Raw genomic sequence first — 19,758 nt, 5'->3', positions numbered from 1 at the left:
ATGCCTTTAAGAGGCGACTGAAAGTGTGCCACAAAAAGGTAGCGCACTTTCAGTGTGCCTCCTTAAGGCAGCTCTCTGGAGAGGTGAAAAGGGATCCAGTGGACCCCTCAGATGTCCCCCTGCAGGCGGGTGTAGTCACTCACTGCACCCGGCTGCAAGGGGATCTCTAATCCCCCTTAAAAGTGCAGCAAGGTTGCCGCCTGCACAGTGAAACAAGGAGCAGCTTTTAAACAGTTGATCAATATTTCACTTGAATGCACTGTCCCGAGGGCAGTTTGAGTTCACAGCTGCCCTGGAGGCAGCACATTCATTCCTTGTTTGCACTGGGCGCCTTTTGGATGGCGCGCCATGGCACAAAGAAGGAAATGTAGCCGTATTCGTAAGACGGCCCTAGTTCTAAAAACGTGTCTATTCTGATCACCAGTCAATTAATCTGCCTTCCCCCCACACACATTTCTAATCCTGCTGTCTTTTAAATCCATCAGATAGACATGCATCTGCTTTTTGGTATCTCTACATGCAGCCATAATCCTGGCTGATGAGGGGTGAAACCCAGAAACCAGTCCTAGGATGCTTGTTTCCAGTCCAGGGAGGACCTGTCCTGGCAGTTCGGGCTGGATTGTTCCCATTGGAGAAACCAGTCCTAGGATGCTTGTTTCCAGTCCAGGGAGGACTTGTCCTGGTAGTTCGGGCTGGATTCTTCCCATTGGGTGCAGGGTCAAGACTGATTTGCATATGGCTGGGTTCAAACTGGAATGGCATGGGGAGCAAAAAAAGATGGATTTAGGCCCAGATATCTGTACTGGGTTGAATGTATGACATTTTTCTGCATTCTGTTCATCAATTGTTCCTTTTGCATTTGTCACCCCGAGTGGGACGGGTATGCCCAGACGTGGTTCCATGCTCTCCATGCCACTGGAGTCAAGCTATCCTGAATGATGAGAGGTGAACCCCTGAAACCGGTCCTAGGATGCTTGTTTCCAGTCCAGGGAGGACCTGGCCTGGCAGTTCGGGCTGGACTATTCCCATTGGGCGCAGGGTCAAGACTGATTTGCATATGGCTGGGTTCAAACTGGAATGGCATGGGGAGCAACAAAACGATGGATTTAGGCCCAGATCTAAATGGGTTGAATGTATGACATTGTTCTGCATTCTGTCCATCAATTGTTCTTTTTGCTATAATCCTGAAGGCGGGCAGTTATTCCTGTTGCACTTTCCAGTACACTCCTGCCCACTGGGGGCCGGGATCATACTATGCACCAAGACCAACAAGCCGCTACTAATCCAGACCTGGCATGGACCAGGACTGATTCACACCCCAACTATCACCCAAAGCTGGGTCACACAGGTTCACCCGGGACGCCAGCCTCACTCTCAAGGAACATATTGCTAAGAAAACTAAGAGGGCTCAGTCCCAGCACTCTCTGTTAAAGAAAATGCACTGTTTCCTCAAAAGACAGAACTGCCTTTCAAATCCTAATATTTGTGCATCTTGATTGTGCCATCTTCTCTTCCTTGGCCTCCCAGACATCACACTGGCCCCCTTTTAGGGTGTTCTACATGCCCCATCCCCCTCATCCCAGCCCTAAAAAAATATCACCCCGTCACCCTCACCCTGATGGAAGTCCACTGCCTACACTGGCCGATCCTCATTATCTTAAAACCAAGTCCATCATCTACAAAGCCACAGCAACCAGCACACCTGCTCGTCTAGCTGATAAGCTCATCGTTTCTGACATGCCGCCAAAGCGCCATCAGACTGGAGACAAACAAGCACAAGGCTTTAAAAACAATGCAAAAGGCCTTCTTTATCGATGTACCCAGGATGTGACACGGCATCCACATATCCATCAGGATCACGCTCGCCCTACTGCAACTTCATGAAAGAGCTGAAGACCCACCTTCTTAAAGAACATTACATCACGATGCAGTAACAATCCACTTCTGCTCCCAGAACCCGGCTGCCTCGCCAATCTCTCGTTGACCGTATCTTTGCCTTTGTCTCTTTACAGCACGGCACTGCGTTTTGACTATGTCTGCACAGTACAGATTCCATACATAAACCCAGACACACTGAATCAATATCCCAATAGGCATCAATAGCAGTGAGGTCAGTGGGCGAGATCTGGGTTAAAACCGAAATGTCTGTATTTAAGGAAGTCAATTTGGTACTAACAGAAACAATATACCACCACATTTCAAAGAGCTGTTCTAGCTGTGAAGACAACGTCAACAAGTCATTCTGTGATGTAGCCTTGATCCGTGGTTCTCTGTACGGGCCACTATCCTGAAACAAAGCTTGGGTGGGTACAATCTCATAGGCACTGATATAAGTGTCCGCAGGTGGTCTTGGGATGGGAGGCGGAGTCCTGGTGGACAGAAACTGGGAAGAGGAAAGATTGGTGAGATGTAGCTAAGGGGCCCAAGACACAAATACATACAGACATCCTTTAACACATCTATGGAAACCCCTACACACTGCTATAGAAACACATATATCTTGTACTCGTTAAATGTAGACCACAGTGTGGGTTTTTACCCTTTGCTCTAACTACCAGTGCCTGAGATTAATTCAAGCATTCCATCCATCACAATATTCCAGATAATGAGGCGCATGCTTATACACAAAGAAACAGGAAGACTGATATTGATTTTTTTACAGTTTTTTATAGCTCTTGACTACAGGCAGCTAAGCCATTGTTTCCAATACATAACACATATTTAGAGTGGGCTTTGGTTGAGCCCCTTGCACTTGATTGGATTCTTCTGTTTTCCCCACTCAGGAGTAATTGGAAGTCAAAGTGTTCTGATTGGATGAGTTGTATCCTTCCACAGCATACTTGAGGGGACTCTTTTAATTGTATATTATGCACATCTTTGGAGTGCATCTGTTATCTTGCTTTATCTTGCTCTCACCCTCTGCTTTTTGCTAGTTCTTTCTCTGTGCGCTCTCTTGTCATTCCTTCCCCTACTCCCCACCACGCTCTTGATGTAAAAATATATATATATTTTTATGAAGGTCCAGCACCTACAAAGTGCTCCAGGCGACCTGCATCCTTTTTTGAGGTTCACATACCCTTGTTTTATAATTTTTTTGGCATTTTAATTTACTGTACTAATATGGACATACACTATGTTAGAACAGTAAATTAGAAATTGTTGCCTGTTTCATGAAGCAAACACACGTATGTGTCACATTGCGTGTATGTGTCATGGTGTATGCATGCGCATCCTTGGCCATTTTGGAATGGATTTCCGTTAATGGAAAATTCATTTCAAAATTTCTAGGCCTGTGTGTGCATTAATCCTGACACTTGCAGATACATGCTACAACCAAAAAGCACTGGCAAAACCAATAGCTCTACTTTTTAGAACTGAGTGCTCTTGAATGTGCTTATATTGTAAACATTTTATTTGTACTGCTTCTGTAGTCTTTCGTTTAAGTCACACTTCCCTTTCCACATATATTTCTGTTGCGTCCTTAAATATCACTCTAGCATCCGCGGTACCTCCGCGTATTACCAGTATCAGCCTAACAGGTTCATTAAAACTACATTCACTTCTTCTGCGTGACGGAATCTCACTCTAGCATCAGTGGTACCTCCGCGTATTACCAGTATGGGCCTAGCAAAAGGTTAATTAAAACTACATTTACTTCTGTTGCGTGATGGAATCTCACTCTAGCATCAGCGGTACCTCCACGAATTACCAGTATCAGCCTAGCATCAGGTTCATTAGAACTACATTCACTTCTGTTGCGTGACGGAATCTCACTCTAGCATCAGCGGTACCTCCACGTATTACCAGTATCAGCCTAGCATCAGGTTCATTAAAACTACATTCACTTTTGTTGCGTGATGGAATCTCACTCTATCATCAGCGGTACCTCCACGTATTTCCAGTATGAGCCTAGCATCAGTTTCATTAAAACTACATTCACTTCTGTTGCATGATGGAATCTCACTCTATCATCAGCGGTACCTCCACGTATTACCAGTATGAGCCTAGCATCAGGTTCATTAGAACTACATTCACTTCTGTTGCGTGATGGAATCTCACTCTAGCATCGGCGGTACCTCCACGTATTACCAGTATCAGCCTAGCATCAGGTTCATTAGAACTACATTCACTTCTGTTGCGTGACGGAATCTCACTCTAGCATCAGCGGTACCTCCACGTATTACCAGTATCAGCCTAGCATCAGGTTCATTAAAACTACATTCACTTTTGTTGCGTGATGGAATCTCACTCTATCATCAGCGGTACCTCCACGTATTTCCAGTATGAGCCTAGCATCAGTTTCATTAAAACTACATTCACTTCTGTTGCGTGATGGAATCTCACTCTAGCATCAGCGGTACCTCCACGAATTACCAGTATCAGCCTAGCATCAGGTTCATTAGAACTACATTCACTTCTGTTGCGTGACGGAATCTCACTCTAGCATCAGCGGTACCTCCACGTATTACCAGTATCAGCCTAGCATCAGGTTCATTAAAACTACATTCACTTTTGTTGCGTGATGGAATCTCACTCTATCATCAGCGGTACCTCCACGTATTTCCAGTATGAGCCTAGCATCAGTTTCATTAAAACTACATTCACTTCTGTTGCGTGATGGAATCTCACTCTAGCATCAGCGGTACCTCCACGTATTACCAGTATGAGCCTAGCATCAGCTTCATTAGAACTACATTTACTTCTGTTGCGTGGCTGGAATCTCACTCTAGCATCGGCGGTACCTCCACGTATTACCAGTATCAGCCTAGCATCAGGTTCATTAGAACTGTATGCACTTGTATTGAGTTCCTGGAAGGCCACCAGCCAATCAGAACGAAGCATGCAAGCCTGGATAATAAAAACATGTATAGCGTTTTATATCACACCTGCTGTTTCTAAGTGCTGTATACAGCAGGTGCTACCGTTGCCATGCAAAATGATACTCATTTCACCAACCTCAGAAGGATGGAAGGCCGTTTTGGTCTTGCCAGCATCTGATTGTATGACCTACAGATCATTGCATTGAACTGATAAAACAGTGTTCAATTTTATCAGGGCCTTAAAGGCCGCATTTGAAGTGGGCGGGATCTGATGAGATCGAAGTCCCCAATCTTTTAACTTTTTCAAAAACAGTTCCGCTACTTTATTGTATTTCTGTTGAGGTACCTCTGGCTTCAGAAGGCCTGTGAAGCCAATGGAGAGGCAGACAGAGAAAGATGAAACAAGCCTGCTCTCCAGGGTGCCTGCTACCTGAACAAAACCTAACTGTGTGCAATAGGTCAATTAGCAGATCTAAAGGCTGCTAGGGAGCCAGTATATGGCTTTGATTGAGGGAGTCGTTTGAGACTTCTCATTAGTAAAGATCTTTTATTTTTAAGAGGTGAATAAATGAATAAAATAGTTTAATAAAGCGCGCATTATCCGAGGGTGTCTTAGCACTAGGCAGATCCAGGCCGAGAGAAGGAACCGCAGGTTTAGGGGGAAATGTACTGTACTGGTTACCAGCGCAGCTCTATCAATGCCTCCTTCTAATGGAAACTTAGACAAAAGACTTGCACTGGGTACAGTTAAATTGCATATTCGAAAAATTGTACATTTTAAAAGCACTTTTTTAAACTTAAACAATAAGCGCCTGATTTAGATCTTGGCGGGATATCCCTCACCATGGTGACCGAGTAACCCATCCACAAAGGTCTCAATCTGGCCCTCACTTTTTGTGCATTTTGTGGCTGCCAATGGTCTACTGTGTACAACACAATTTTAAAATACTGACTTGCTTAGTTACAGTGCTTTCAGTCACAGCCTGGGACATCGTGGCACTATAAATGCACGTCACTATTCTAAAATGAGCTAACCAGAATCCTGTCACTGTCTGGTTACAAGCATAGACATGTCCAGTGATTGCATTAACCAACTGAGCTTTCGTAACGTAAAAGAGTGCACTTTTCACCAATTCATTTAACTTGCCTTTATTTTTCATTTAAGGTGTGTGTTATATTTTATATGCATTTACCAGAGGTTGAAATGCGAACACGATAGTTGCAGAATATTTTGTGTTTTTAAACACTCCCTGCAGTCATTGAATCTGTACCAAGGTACTGGGTTGCTGATCCCGTACTTTTTTATGCACTCCAACTGCTGCTTAACGCATAGCTACCACGTTTTCCAGATCCATGCTTGACTAGTTAGCCTAGTCCCGTTTTTTTCCATAGATTTCTAGGACTTGTAGTCCTAGTTTTATACTGGGTTAATACGACTACAAGTCTCAGCATTCTGAGAAAAAATCAGGACTGGCCCACCCAGTCACGCATGGGCCGGTGCAGCGGCGACGGCCTGGCTTGCGGGAGGCAGTGCAGGCGCGCAGCGGGGGAAGGGACGGGGCGCAGGCTGCAATGTAAAAAAATAAATAAAAACACTTACCTTGCCGGCAGGTCCCTCGCCGCTGCTCCTGCTCTCCTGAGTCTGACTCCAGGAACAGGAAGCAGGCAGCCAGGCTCCCTCCCCTAAGCCAATCACAATGCTGCAATGCAGTGTTGTGATAAATCTGAGCCAGGGGCTCGAGGGGTAGACATGTTCTCTGCGCAGGCTGTAATGCAGTCTGCATGGAGAACAGGAAAGTGCGCATGACTGTTTTGTGCGGCCCGAGAGGGTCGACCAGTCATTGCACACTTAGGAGTTGGCAAACCACTCCGCCCCTGCTCTGCAGCCCCGCCCGCCCCTCACGCAGAGCTGCCGCCGCAGAACAAAATAAAATGATAATAACATTACGTTGTTATCATTTTATTTTTTCCTTTCTTAACTGCTGAAGAGTAGTGGGGCGACGCTCCTCTGCCTCAGCGGAGGAGCCGCCACTGGGCCGATGAAACCCGGCCATTATGTTAATTAACAAAAACAGATTAACACCTTCTCAAAGAAATACATTAAAAATCACAGGAAGGGGTTGTGCAAGATAACAGCACCTAGGTCTGCGGTCACTGCTTCACTTTTAGACCGCGCATCGGCCTCATTTTCTCCGTGACGTTGTGCTATTGTAGACATTACCTCATGTCGCCAGCGGAAAGCCAAACCAAGTAATATATTTTTTTTTAAACTATTCAAATAAGTTATCAGTAGCCAAGCCCTGTCGGTATTCACACAAATAACTGGACTGAAACCTTTGTTTTATTCTGACAGAAATCCACAGCCAATAAAAAAAAACACTGCTCTGGGTGCAGCTGGAACAGGCTTGAAAATGTCAAGCAACACAAGAAAACAGATGAAATGTGAAACAGGGACATAACCAGGCAGCAGGTGTAGTTTCGCCCTTTCGCTGTCAGGAGAAAACGTTTTCTCCAAGACCTGCTCATGCACCGTGAACCGGAAGTACCTCGGGTCAGCTGGGCGGCCTCGTGTCGGCGATCCCTTGGTTTTCATTGGCCTGTCACTCTGCAGTGTGTTTACTTTCTGTATTGGAAATCCAGCTGCGAGCCAGCAAAGCTGACCTCTGACCCCAAAAGCATTCTCCAATCAGCAGCGGATGATTGCCCTGCTGTGCCAATTCCAATAAACACTGACCTCCAGATGACAACATCTGCTTTTGATGGGCGGCGGCGCTAAGTGTTTGCAGCCGCAGACAGTACCTGCTGGTCCTGTCTGCCAGCCGGGCATTCTTTGAGGCATCTGTCCTCAAAATATGTCATTTTATCAAGAGATGGAAAAATCCTCAGTTGTTCAGTCCACCACCAAATGGGCAGCTTGACTTTACAGCCTTTATGCATCCAAGTAATATATTTATTTATTAGACACTTCTATATAGTGCTGCGTTGTCTTCTAGTTACTTCAAAGCGCCATATATAGAGGCCAGAACTCTGGCGTAGCAGGAGTCAATCGTTTGAGGGGCATGTTTCTCTCTCACTACCAATTCGTTGGTTCAGTCAACAGTCAGTCTCAATAACTCAGTCCAGGCAGTTTGCTGAGGTGCAGACAGTCTGGTTCTAGAGCCTTCCACGGCATTGAACCTCTGCTCGGCAGTCCAGTGTTAAGCAGCTGATCATATATTCCTGGCTAGCGGTGGAATGGGGACAAGATTTTACAAGCTTTAAACCTTTCATCCAGTGAGCTTTGTGCAGAAGCCATGTCTGGCCAGAGCAAGTTCTAGGCTTAGGCAAGGCTTGCCTAAGGCAATCACAAGGGCCCAGATGGGCCCTTAGAAGCGTGTAATCTCAACACCACGCACCTTGGAGTTCAAATAAACTTTTACAAGAGATGCCAAAAATCCTTGACAGGTTGTGCACCCACAGAAACATCAAAAATGTGATGGATGACAATGTCAGGGCAGATGAATGTTGTGCTAAGGTTTTTTCCTCCATACATTCATGAAACTTTTTTTTAATTTTGCAACCTTTTTGAAGTTCAGAAAGTTAGTAAAGTTTAAAAAATGGAAGAAACGTGGGAGAAAAATCACCAAATGTAGGTTTGCATTAGAAATCTTCTGCAGACAAAAAAAAGACTTGGTAATTACTCTGCAAAATAATTTTGGCTTGAAATTTTTTTTCCTAAAATGTTTTTCTCCTACATCCGAATTTGGGGGGAAAGTTACAAATAACCGGATGAAACTATGCAAAACATGCAGAGTACGAAGATTGCTGTGTTTGCACAACTAGTAGGAATTCATCTGAGTGGAATTTCATTCCGTTGCTTTTTCGCTTATCTATGGTATTCTAGATGCTCACAGTGAATATGCCAGTCACAGTGCCACACCAAGCGACGAAGACCAGACAAACATATTTATTTATTCGTGAGCTTTGCATTGTGTCAAGATGATGCCATTCCACCATTTTGTAGCTCATTGTTAAATCACTCCTCACCAGCATCCCCAGTTGGGTGGCCGCCATTTTAGGCATTCCGGATGAGATGTAGCTTCAGCAGTGCTTCCCAAACATTTTACAACCACAACCCAATTTGAAGAACAACACATTTTCTCATTTAATGGACATGAGGAGGGATGGCTTTTGAATGTAACTAAAGCATCATGTGGTAGCGCATTTACTGACAGTACACATTTTCCATTAATATGGCAACTAGAGTTGCAGACATACAGTTTTACTAATTAAACCATACAGCACACACATGATAATGTGTGGAAATTGGGTTTCTGTGAATGTTTATCATTTGTTGACTGCCAAGTAAAGTGTCTTGATTTGTTTTGATCCTAACAAAAAAAATCTGTTTCCAGCACACTTCAGAATTACAATTTTTGAATTACAAATAAATTGTGCTTCATTTTTGTTTTCCTAACTGCTGAGTGCATACAGTTCATTACAAGTATTTACATTTTGTAGTGAGTTGCCAAAAACTATAGATCCTACAACCTTTCCTTTCACACTCCCGGTACTCCAGCAAGATTGTCACCTAATTCACTTTAAAAACTCCTCGCACTTTGCAGTCAGAGAAAGAAAAGTAAACATCAAACGCCATGTCAAAAGAATAAGCAGCGATTTGTCAGAAGACACAGCCTGGCATTTGACCTCTGTATTTAAGCATTTGTAAATGTGAGAAGATAAAAAGAAGGCATCTTTGTTTATTGCTCGGACCTTCCTGACTCACCAAACATGGGCTCGCGACCCACCAGTGGGTTGCCCCCCAAGGGTTGGGATAAGCCTCGCTGAAGTTTAACAGCGACCGGATGACCTACACCGGGTCTATATCTCTCACAAGGACACACACAGTTTCCTTTGTGGGTGCTGTTGTTTACACTCGTATTCTATGGCCGCCATGACGTTCACTGCTCCAGCTGCAGCCAATGCGTTGTCTTCTCCTTTAGGTCATCTTGGCTGCAGGTGTCTTGTCTCTCTTCGGCAGTCTCCGTTCCTTTAGATGTTATGGACACAGAATCTTTCCTGTCGAGTCAGCTGGGACACAGAAACAGAGTTCCTTCCAAGAGACCAGGCTTGTCTCCAGACCACAAGAACTGCAGCCCAGCACAGATCCAGTCTTGGACCTGATTTTTTTCTCAGCTGGTGCAAAGTCCCCAGGACGTCCAAATGTTCTACAACTCGGGTGTAAATTGCAGAATGTATTCCCCTTTTGGGGCAAAGGGAGGAAACATGAACTCACAAAAGTAAAGGTTTTTGCAAAATGTAAGCTCTCAAACAAATCCAGTCCTTTGGTCTTCGTGGCCTACCACAGCAGGGGGTCCACGGTCAGGCCAGTTCTCTCTGGTCAGGGTGTGGGTGCGGATTGCCGTCAGACAAATTCCAGGATAAGGCCTCATTCCCAGGCAACAGTGAGTAACGCGGAAAGTGCCTAGCTGGGAAAACCTCATCCGAATAAAAAGGAGCTAATCCCTACCTATACATAAGTGTCGTGGAAGAGGTCGCAAGGTAGCAACGTGCAGTTTTCTCCAATAGGACAGATATCCATGGAGGCGCACCCTCCACCGCGTGTGGCTGGCGTACGCTGTCCCAAATGCAGATGACCATTCACACTGGACTGGAATCCCAATGCCACCACCACTAGTGTCCTCATATCCTGGGAGATTGGGCGTCAGCCACTTCAATTAATAAGCAGATTAAATTCCCTTCATGTTTCCTTGTGTGTAAATGTATCCTACTAGTATCCTCCAGCTATCACAGTGCTCCCAAATACCACTGCAATGAGTAGGAGTCCCCCAAAGACAGAAGCTGCAGGGGATGATGCTGAGTGGTTACAGAGGAGAGAGAGACACAGGAGGGAACACTACAACCTCACTAATTGTGTGCACCTCTCACACCGTGGGCCTGATTTACAAAGGGCCCCTGCACTCGTGGCAGAGGCCCCGCAGTCGTGGGGGAGTCTCCGCACTGGTGGCAGAGGCCCCGCAGTCATGGGGGAGTCTCTGCACTCGTGGCAGAGGCCCCGCAGTCGTGGGGGGAGTCTCTGCACTCGTGGCAGAGGCCCCGCAGTCGTGGGGGAGTCTAAACTCTCGTGGCAGAGGCCCCGCAGTCATGGGGGAGTCTCCGCACTGGTGGCAGAGGCCCCGCAGTCGTGGGGGAGTCTCCGCTCTCGTGGCAGAGGCCCTGCAGTCGTGGGGGAGTCTCCGCACTGGTGGCAGAGGCCCCGCAGTCGTGGGGGAGTCTCCGCTCTCGTGGCAGAGGCCCTGCAGTCGTGGGGGAGTCTCCGCACTGGTGGCAGAGGCCCCGCAGTCGTGGAGGAGTCTCCGCTCTCGTGGCAGAGGCCCTGCAGTCGTGGGGAAGTCTCCGCACTGGTGGCAGAGGCCCCACAGTCGTGGGGGAGTCTCCACTCTCGTGGCAGAGGCCCCGCAGTCGAGGGGGAGTCTCCGCTCTTGTGGCAGAGGCCCCTCAGTCGTGGGGGAGTCTCCGCACTTGTGGCAGAGGCACCGCATTCGTGGGAGAGTCTCCGCTCTCGTGACAGAAGCCCCGCAGTCGTGGGGGAGTCTCCACTCTCGTGGCAGAGGCCCCGCAGTCGTGGGGGAGTCTCCGCACTCGTGGCAGAGGCCCCGCAGCCATGGGGGAGTCTGCGCTCTCGTGGTAGAGGCCCCGCAGTCGTGGGGGAGTCTCCGCACTCGTGGCAGAGGCCCCGCAGCCATGGGGGAGTCTGCGCTCTCGTGGTAGAGGCCCCGCAGTCGTGGGGGAGTCTCCGCACTCATGGCAGAATCACCACAGTGAGAATTCACATTGCGGAACCTCCACCAAGAATGCGATGCTCTTTTGTGAATCAGACCCCATGTGTACAAAACTTCACACACTGCCTTGCTCTGTTTGTACTTCTCATTTAGCTGAGAACAACCTCACAACCACTTATCCTTCTGGACTTCAATGCAGTATAGGGCGTAACAGTACATTCTTTCATGGACCATTGCTTACTGAACACTGTGTGATGTTTCCTTGTGTTCATCTGGGCATGTTTGTCTTGTTCATGAGTTTGTTTTTCCCATGTCATGACCATTTTTTGAATTGTTTTTATTCCATCACCACTAGATTACATTTGATTACAAGTCTGTTCTATTGTTATGAACCTCACTTTTCAGGCAGGTCACTCTCTGGTGTATCTCTTAAGCACAAGAGGATTTATGCATAACATTTCCTCTTGCGAAGGAGGAGAACAGGCAGGTGTCTCTCACTCCCCACTACATTGAGTTACGCTCATTCATATAGGATTGTAAGGAGTCAGAGAACCCAGGCAGAGTAACTCTCCTCTGCAGGGGGATTTGTTATCTGTGTGTCTATGTACGGTTATGATGACAAACCACTGATCAAGGTAATACGCCTTTTTGTTTATTGTGAAATGTTACTACAAAGACAGTAGGCCAGAAGCCTATGTTCAAGCCAATAGGCCTTAGATGGCAGATCATCATTACACTGTATTAAAGCTTGTAGACATGCATTCTCTCACAGGGAATCCCACAGTTTACCATAGTAGGCAGGGGTTTCAGTGTGTGTTACCTCCTATGACAAACCCTCTGAGTAGAAGATTTGTACTTTTAGAATCCTTGTCATGCCATTCCAGGAAGGGTTCTAGATTGTTTTGCCAACTGTACTTTTTTGCACATTTATAGTGTTTTTGACTGTATACCAGTAGTTTCCTTGTGGGAGCGGGCCACTGCAGTGCAGGTCTGGTCTTGCCCTGGTTCGAACGTTCTGCCTGTAGTGGTGGTTCCTCATGGGTTTTGATGTGCTGCTTTTCTCAGGACACGCTCAAAGTCCCTACAGCAACAGCTCACCTCTCCTCAGTTGATAAGTAGAAGGTGAGTGAGGCGTGATTGCAAGGTGAGTGCTGTATGAGTGCAGGGCGAGTGTTGCTTCAGTGTAGATTGAGCGATGTCCAAGTGCAGAGTGAGCAATGTCTGATTGCAGAGCGAGCTGTGCGTGACTGCAAAGTGAACAGTGCGTGTGTGCAGGGTGAGCGGTGCGTGAGTAAAGGGTGAGGGGTGCGTGAGTACAGGGTGAGCGGTGTGTGTGCAAAGTGAGCAGTGTGTGTGCAGGGTGAGCGGTGTGTGAGTACAGGGTGAGCAGCGCATGAGTACAGGGTGAGCGGCGTGTGAGTACAAGGTGAGCGGCGCGTGAGTACAGGGTGAGCGGTGCATCAGTACAGAGTGAGTGCAGTGTGTGTGTGAGTGCAGTGTGTGTGTGCACGTGTGTGTGTGTGCGTAAGTGTGATGAGCGGTGTGAGAGCCTGCAGGGTGAGTGGTGGCTGAGTGCAGGGTGAGCAGTATGTGAGTTTGCAAGGTAAGCAGAGCACGAGTGTGCAGGGTAAGCAGAGCATGAGTGTGCAGAGTCAGTGGTCTGTGACTGTTAGGTAAGTGGTGTGTGAGTGGTGCATAAGTGCAGGATGAAAGGTTTGTAAATGCAGAGTGAGTGGTGTTTGACTACAAAGTGAGTGGTTTGTGAGAGAGGTGTATGAACAGTGTGTGAGCGTGGTGTGTGGTATGAGAGTGCAGAGCAAAAGGCATGTGAGTGCAGAGTGTTGTGTGTTCATGGTGAGTGGTGCCTGTGTACAAGTTGAGAAGTGTATGAGTGTGAAGGTAAGTGTTGTGAGTGTGTGCATAGTGAGCTAAGAGTGGAAGATGAGAGGTGTATATATTGTAAGATTACAGCGTGTTGTTTGTGAGTGCAGGGCGAGCAGTGTGTGAGTATGCAGAGTAATTGATGTGAGTGTGCAGGGTGATTGGTGTGTAAGATTGGAGGGTGACAGTTTTGTGAGTGTAAGGTACACAGTATGTGTGAATGATGTGTTAGTGGTATTGTGAGTGCATTGTAAGAGATGTGTGGGTGCAGGTTGACCAGTGTGTCAGTGCTGCGTGAGAGTGTCTGAGTGCATGGTGAGTGGTAGCTGAGTGTAGGGTGAGCGATGTCAGAGCTCAGGGTGAGCGATGTTGGATTGCAGAGTAAGCAGTGCAGGAGTGCTGGTTGAGTGTGCAGGTAGAGCGGTGTTTGAGTGCAGGGTGAGTGGTGTGAGTGTGCTGGTCAAGTGATATATGACTTCAGGGTGAGCAGTCAGCATAAGTGCTGTGTGAGTGCAGGGTGAGTGGTGTGTGAGTGCAGGGTGAGGTTTGGTAGTGCAGGATCAAAGATGTGAAAGTGCAGAGTTAGCGGACAGCATTTTTTTTTTTTTTTAACAAACTTTATTGATGACTGTAGCAAATTTGAAATGTATCAGTCAGTCAACAGTGACAGTCTTTTACTTTTATATGAAGAACATTACAGATATGACTTATAGTGGCAATGGGCGGCATTTCGTAAACGATGAGATCGAAGACAATGATCTCCAATGGCGTCGTTAACATCAAAGTAAGTGATCTGACAATATAAATCGACAATAAGAGACAACTACATTCCATGCAGCAAGCGAACTTCATGAAACCATCCCCTCCCTCCCTAGCCCGCCCACTCCCCACTCCTGGTCAATCAAGTTTTGGTTTTATCAACTATCACTCTGTGGCATTACAATAAAGGCCACAAAAATAGCATTATCCTCGGGTGTAGCACAGCTGTGTGACTGAGTCCTGAGATCTATCACAAAGAGACCGTATAGGACTCCTGTGTGCTACGGGGTGGGGATAGTCTGCGGGGGTAATAGATCGAGCGACTCCAGCTTGAGCAGCAGAGCCTCCCAGTCCATCGAAATGGGTTGTTTCCTGAGCCCCCTATCCTCTTCTCTACGAAGAGCTGCACCCTCCGCCTTCCCCCACTGCACCATGTCGCCCTGCCACGTGTACACCGCTGGGCTCCTAGGAGATTTCCATCGCATGGTAAGGACTCTCCCTGCCACGATAAGGGCCAGGTCTACGAACCGCAACTGTGCTTTCTGTACTTTAGAGCATCTGCGAAGGCCTACGAGGCAATACAGTGCGTCTTCCGGGACAGGAAGTCCAGTGACCGCTCTCAAGGCATCCCGAACCCCCACCCAGTAATCCCCAAGACAGGGACAGGACCATAACATATGTAGGAAGTCTGCCTCTTCCCCTCTGCAGCGGGGACAATGATGTGAGGAGTCTGGAAATATGCGATGAATCCTCTCAGGGGTAAGGTATGCTCTGTGTAGGATCATAGTCTGTATAAACTTCAGTCTTGCATTACGCGACACTTTTTTGGGGTGTTTGACCATACATTCCCATGCTGTATCCGTCAGTGCACTACCGGAGTCCTCGGACCAGCGTGCTCTAAGGGCCGTGAGTGGGATTGCTGCATGTGTTCGGATCCCAGTGTACAGCCATCTGACTAGGTGTCCCCCCTTCCCCATAAAATACAGAAGATGTACCAAAGAGTGTTGTGGGGGTTCGGTCAGCGGACAGCATTAATGGTGTTTTAGTAGTGCATGGGCGAATGGTGAGTGGTGTCTAGGTGCAGGGCGAGAGGTGGGTGAGTACAAGGTGAGTGGTTGCTGAGTGCAGGGTGAGGAGTTGATGAGCACAGAGGGTGCGGTGTAAGAGTGCAGGGTACAAGGTGTGTGACTACAAAGTGAATTTAGGGTGAGTAGTGAGTGAGAGTGTATTAAGACAGGGTGTACAATGAGTGAGGGGTTTGTGAGTGCAGGGTGCGTAGTGTGTCTGTATGATTGTAGTGTGAATGGTGTGTCTGTATAAGTACAGGGTGAGATATGTGTCCATGTGAACGCTGATTTTCTGTTCAATCCCTGGCTCCTTAAATTATGTCCCATTGAGAACCATTGGTGGTATTCTGTCTTACGTTTCTCAAATGATTGGAGGCGAGCAACCAACGCTGTACATTTACAGTCCAGATAATGAATGGCCTTTTCCAATTACTGGTGCAAGGTCGAAACATTGACTATTCAACTGCTTCCAGATTGGTGAAATTACAATTTTTCTTTTTACATTAATGCACTTAAGCAGCTGACATCACCACTGTTAAAACTGGTGGCTGAATGTCTGAAGATTTTGTTCACAAAAGGTCGTTGCACAAACTTTTTGCGAATGAAATCGGACTTAGCTATGATCCCATGTACTAATAGGTCAGTTAACAAAATAAGGAATAGCAGGGGTCACACCTGCTTGAATTGAAAGTTGGGTCATGCATTATTAATGACCCAACTTTTAATTCAAGCAGGTGTGACCCCTGCTATTCCTTATTTTGTTAACTGACCTATTAGTAATCCATAGATGATGGTTCTTAAGCTTTTACTAAGTGTGTTTTGTGTGTATAGAGAGGAGCCTTTTCTAGTGAATGTAATCTTTCAGTTGATTACTTATAATGCCAGACCTACACAGTAGCCCATGTATCGCCATAAATAAATCCATAGGGTACGTTGACCTTAGGGTATATGGCAGATGGACAGGCGCATCAGTGGCTTTACGTGGCCTCGTCCACTTGAGATGAAATACTGTGTATTTTCTTAAATCCTGACTGCTGCGCCTTGCCTTACAGGTGACCGGTACATCGTTGCTGACTGCGGAGGAGGCACCGTGGACCTGACCGTCCATCAAATAGAGCAGCCTCGAGGGACCCTGAAGGAGCTATACAAGGCCTCAGGTGAGGCGACAAACCCTCAGCGGGGTCCCTTAAAGAGCATATAATAAGTGTCACACAGTTTCAAGGGCAAAAGAAACAATTTATGGACGGAATGCTGGACAATGCAAACATTCACCCCCAGTCACAAGGATCTGAGTTAAATCCATCATTCTTTTGCTCACCACACCACCCCAGTTTGGACCCAGCCATATGCAAATAAGTCTTGACCCTGCTCCTTGTGGGAACAGTCCAGCCCAAACTGCCAAGCCAGGTCCTCCCTGGACCGGAAACAAGCTTCCTAGGACCGGTTTCAGGGCATCACCCTTCATCAGCCAGGCTAGCTTGAATCCAGTGGTGTGGTGAGCACGGGACCCATGTCTGGGTCCCGTGCTCTCCATGCTACTGGAGTCAAGCTATCCTGGCTGATGAGGGCTGAGAGCCTGAAACCGGTCCTAGGAGGCTTATTTCCAGTCCAGTGAGGACCTGGCCTGGCAGTTTGGGCTGGATTGTTCCCATTGGGTGCAGGGTCAAGACTGATTTGCATATGGCTGGGTCCAAACTGGAATGGCATGGTGAGCAACAAAACGATGGATTTAGGCCCAGATCTCTGTACTGGGGTGAATGTATGACATTGTTCTGCATTCTGTCCATCAACTGTTCTTTTTGAATTTGTCACCCTGAGTGGGACAGGTATGCCCAGACGTGGGACCCGTGCTCACTACGCCACTGGAGTCAAGCTATCCTGGCTGATAAGGGCTGAAAGCCCAAAACCGGTCCTAGGATGCTTGTTTCCAGTCCAGGGAGGACATGGCCTGGCAGTTCGGGGTGGACTGTTCCCATTGGGTGCAGGGTCAAGACTGATTTGCATATGGCTGGGTCCAAACTGGAATTGCATGATGAGCAAAAAAATGATGAACTTAGGTCCAGATCTCTGTACTGGGGTGAATGTATGACATTGTGTTGCATTCTGTCCATCAATTGTTCTTTTTGCACACAGTTTCAAGGGAGCATGCACAGAAATACATTACAGAATTGCTATTGCTGATACAGAGTCCACTATATCCTGTCCTCAGAGCGTTTTTTAGACTTCAGTGGGACTGAGCGGCTAACAAAGAAAGTGTTCCTCTGCTTCACCACTCACAAAGGGTACGGAGCATTATTCCACAGGCCCCAGGCTTCGTCGGGGCCCTGCTTGTCCTGCAAAGTCTATCAGCTCCGAAGGAAGCTTGTTCATTAATGATGAGCAATGCAGTGGCTAAAATCACAAGATGGCGCCAGATCCTGCAGTTGATGTATTTTCTCTTGGCCTGAGAACATTGGGCCGCCGGCGCGTCCCTTTTTTTGACGCGCCAGCATCGCCGTGTGGTGCTTTATATTTACAAGGCCACGTTAAGTTACCCTGGGTGCTTTTTGCAGCCTTGTAAATACGGCCCCTTTTCATGCATTACTTTGCGTGAAAGGGGTGTTCCATGGGTGTTGCTGTAAGTGTTCCCACGCAACACCCATGGATTCCGCTACATTCCCAGATTTACAACATTTCGTAAATCTGGGAATGCGCAAGAATCCTACACCTCCCCAGGGGAGGCGTAAGGAGGCGCAAAGAGGAGAAATACTTATATTTTGCCTCGTTTTTTCCTCTTTCCACATAGAAAGAGGGGAAACCCCTCACAATGGTGTCCCTTCCTGCGCAAAAACAATCTCCCCTAAAACTCAGATACCCTTGCACCATGGCACCGGGGTGCCTGCTTTGCAGCCAATTGTGCCCCAGCACAAGGATGTGACATATTGTTGTAAATGTGACGCATCCCTGTGCTTTGAAAGTGACGCAGAGTGGTGGGGCCAAATGGCTTGTGGTGCAGCGCTGCGACACTTTCTTGTAAATATGCCCCTCTGGTTTTATTTTACTTCTACTCTGCTGTTTGTGACATTTGGGGCTCCGCAAAGATTTTGTCCCAGGCCTCACAAAAACGACGTAACCTGCCTCCATCAAGCAGGAAACGGACGCAGGTGCAGAACTTGCTGAACATTTCTGCCTTCACACGCCTGGTGCCTCCAAATAAAGGTTCATTGAGGAACTCGCACCAGAGGAGATTTTGAAAGTCTGATACACCGTAGGGTACTTTTCAACTGTTCAATTTACTTCCGCTCGCAGATGCATATTTGGCTTCTTGGGGTGCACTGCGACTGTCTATTTCTTCAATCTTTTCTGAAGTGTGAGAGAGATGAACACCAATCTACCAATGCAGACAGTGGATTCATTCAGATGCGATCACTGGGAAAGACACACTCATAGCTTTGACTCCAGACCGGGGTAGGCTCGTCCTTTCATCTTTCACAGGTCGATAACTTGAGTACTATTGCATTAAGTAATAGCGACAACAATAACTTGCTGCTGTTTAAAACAGCTACATCCTCTGATAACTGGTACTTTGACGTGGGCCTTTTTCCTCAGAGTCACCCACATTTACTCCAAATATGCATGAAAAGTATTGTTTTCCTTTCTCTGAAGCTTTGTTAGCCGCCAAATGAGCTACACACACACATATGTCACATATAGCGCGATAATCTGTCAATTTTGAGGTGTAGGTTAAAGTTTTGGCAGAACGATAGAAGCCCACGACATTTGTCCGCGTCCACAAACATCAGCGGGAGGCACATGCTAAAGTCCCGAAATATATTTATTTATTCAGGATTTTTTATGTGTAGCGCCGCTTGTTTCCTTTCGGTAATAGAGCGCTATAAGAAATAAAGAAATACAGTAATGCAGTCTGACATAACGCATGGAGGTTGTGATGAGCAGCGCCAACAAAGAGCTTCTAATATAATCTTCAGTCAACACCCAAGTTGCCCTGGCGCACGAGATGGCAGCGCTGCCACCTCAGTGTGGCCTGTCCCCGACTCCCCGTCGCTTCAACAAATCAGCCTTTTACTGCAGTTAAATATAGGATTGGTTTTCAGTTGCCAAATAGTAAATATACACCTTGATTTTTGTATAATAAGCTATCGCCCCCTAGTGCTTAGGAAACATACCACAGGCTGTACTGAAGTGTTGCGTTTCTCAGCGCTGCTGCGGCCGAGAACAATAGACTAGATAAGAGGACATCTATTCATAATCAAACGACTTGAATTTTTTTATTTGTTAAATTAATACAACGGACAGCTTTTTTTTGCTCACTGCTTAAAAACTCACTCGTACTGTGTATAAATGTTCCCAAATAAAAAGTGTTGCTGTTATAAGATTTAACCGTGCTTCGATTATCTGGCTTGAAAGTTAAAACTACCATGGTGCGAAACCCTAACTGTAGGAACCACA

General features: G+C 46.9%; 1 protein-coding gene across 1 annotated transcript in view; it reads left to right on the top strand.

Annotated features, from left to right (window-relative positions):
* Positions 1-19,758, top strand: part of LOC146863287 (heat shock 70 kDa protein 12B-like) — a 209,444-nt gene that overhangs the window by 167,123 nt on the left and 22,563 nt on the right. Inside the window, exon 10 of the mRNA XM_085642702.1 lies at positions 16,362-16,466. Within this exon, the coding sequence (XP_085498828.1) occupies positions 16,362-16,466 (105 nt within the window). The remainder of the gene's footprint in view (positions 1-16,361; positions 16,467-19,758) is intronic.

The sequence above is a fragment of the Triturus cristatus genome, chromosome 2_2, assembly GCF_964204655.1.
Source record: "Triturus cristatus chromosome 2_2, aTriCri1.1, whole genome shotgun sequence".
NCBI classification, from domain to species: Eukaryota; Metazoa; Chordata; class Amphibia; order Caudata; family Salamandridae; genus Triturus; species Triturus cristatus.
The sequence above is the reverse complement of the archived record's forward strand: the minus strand, read 5'-3'. Positions and strand labels throughout refer to the sequence as shown.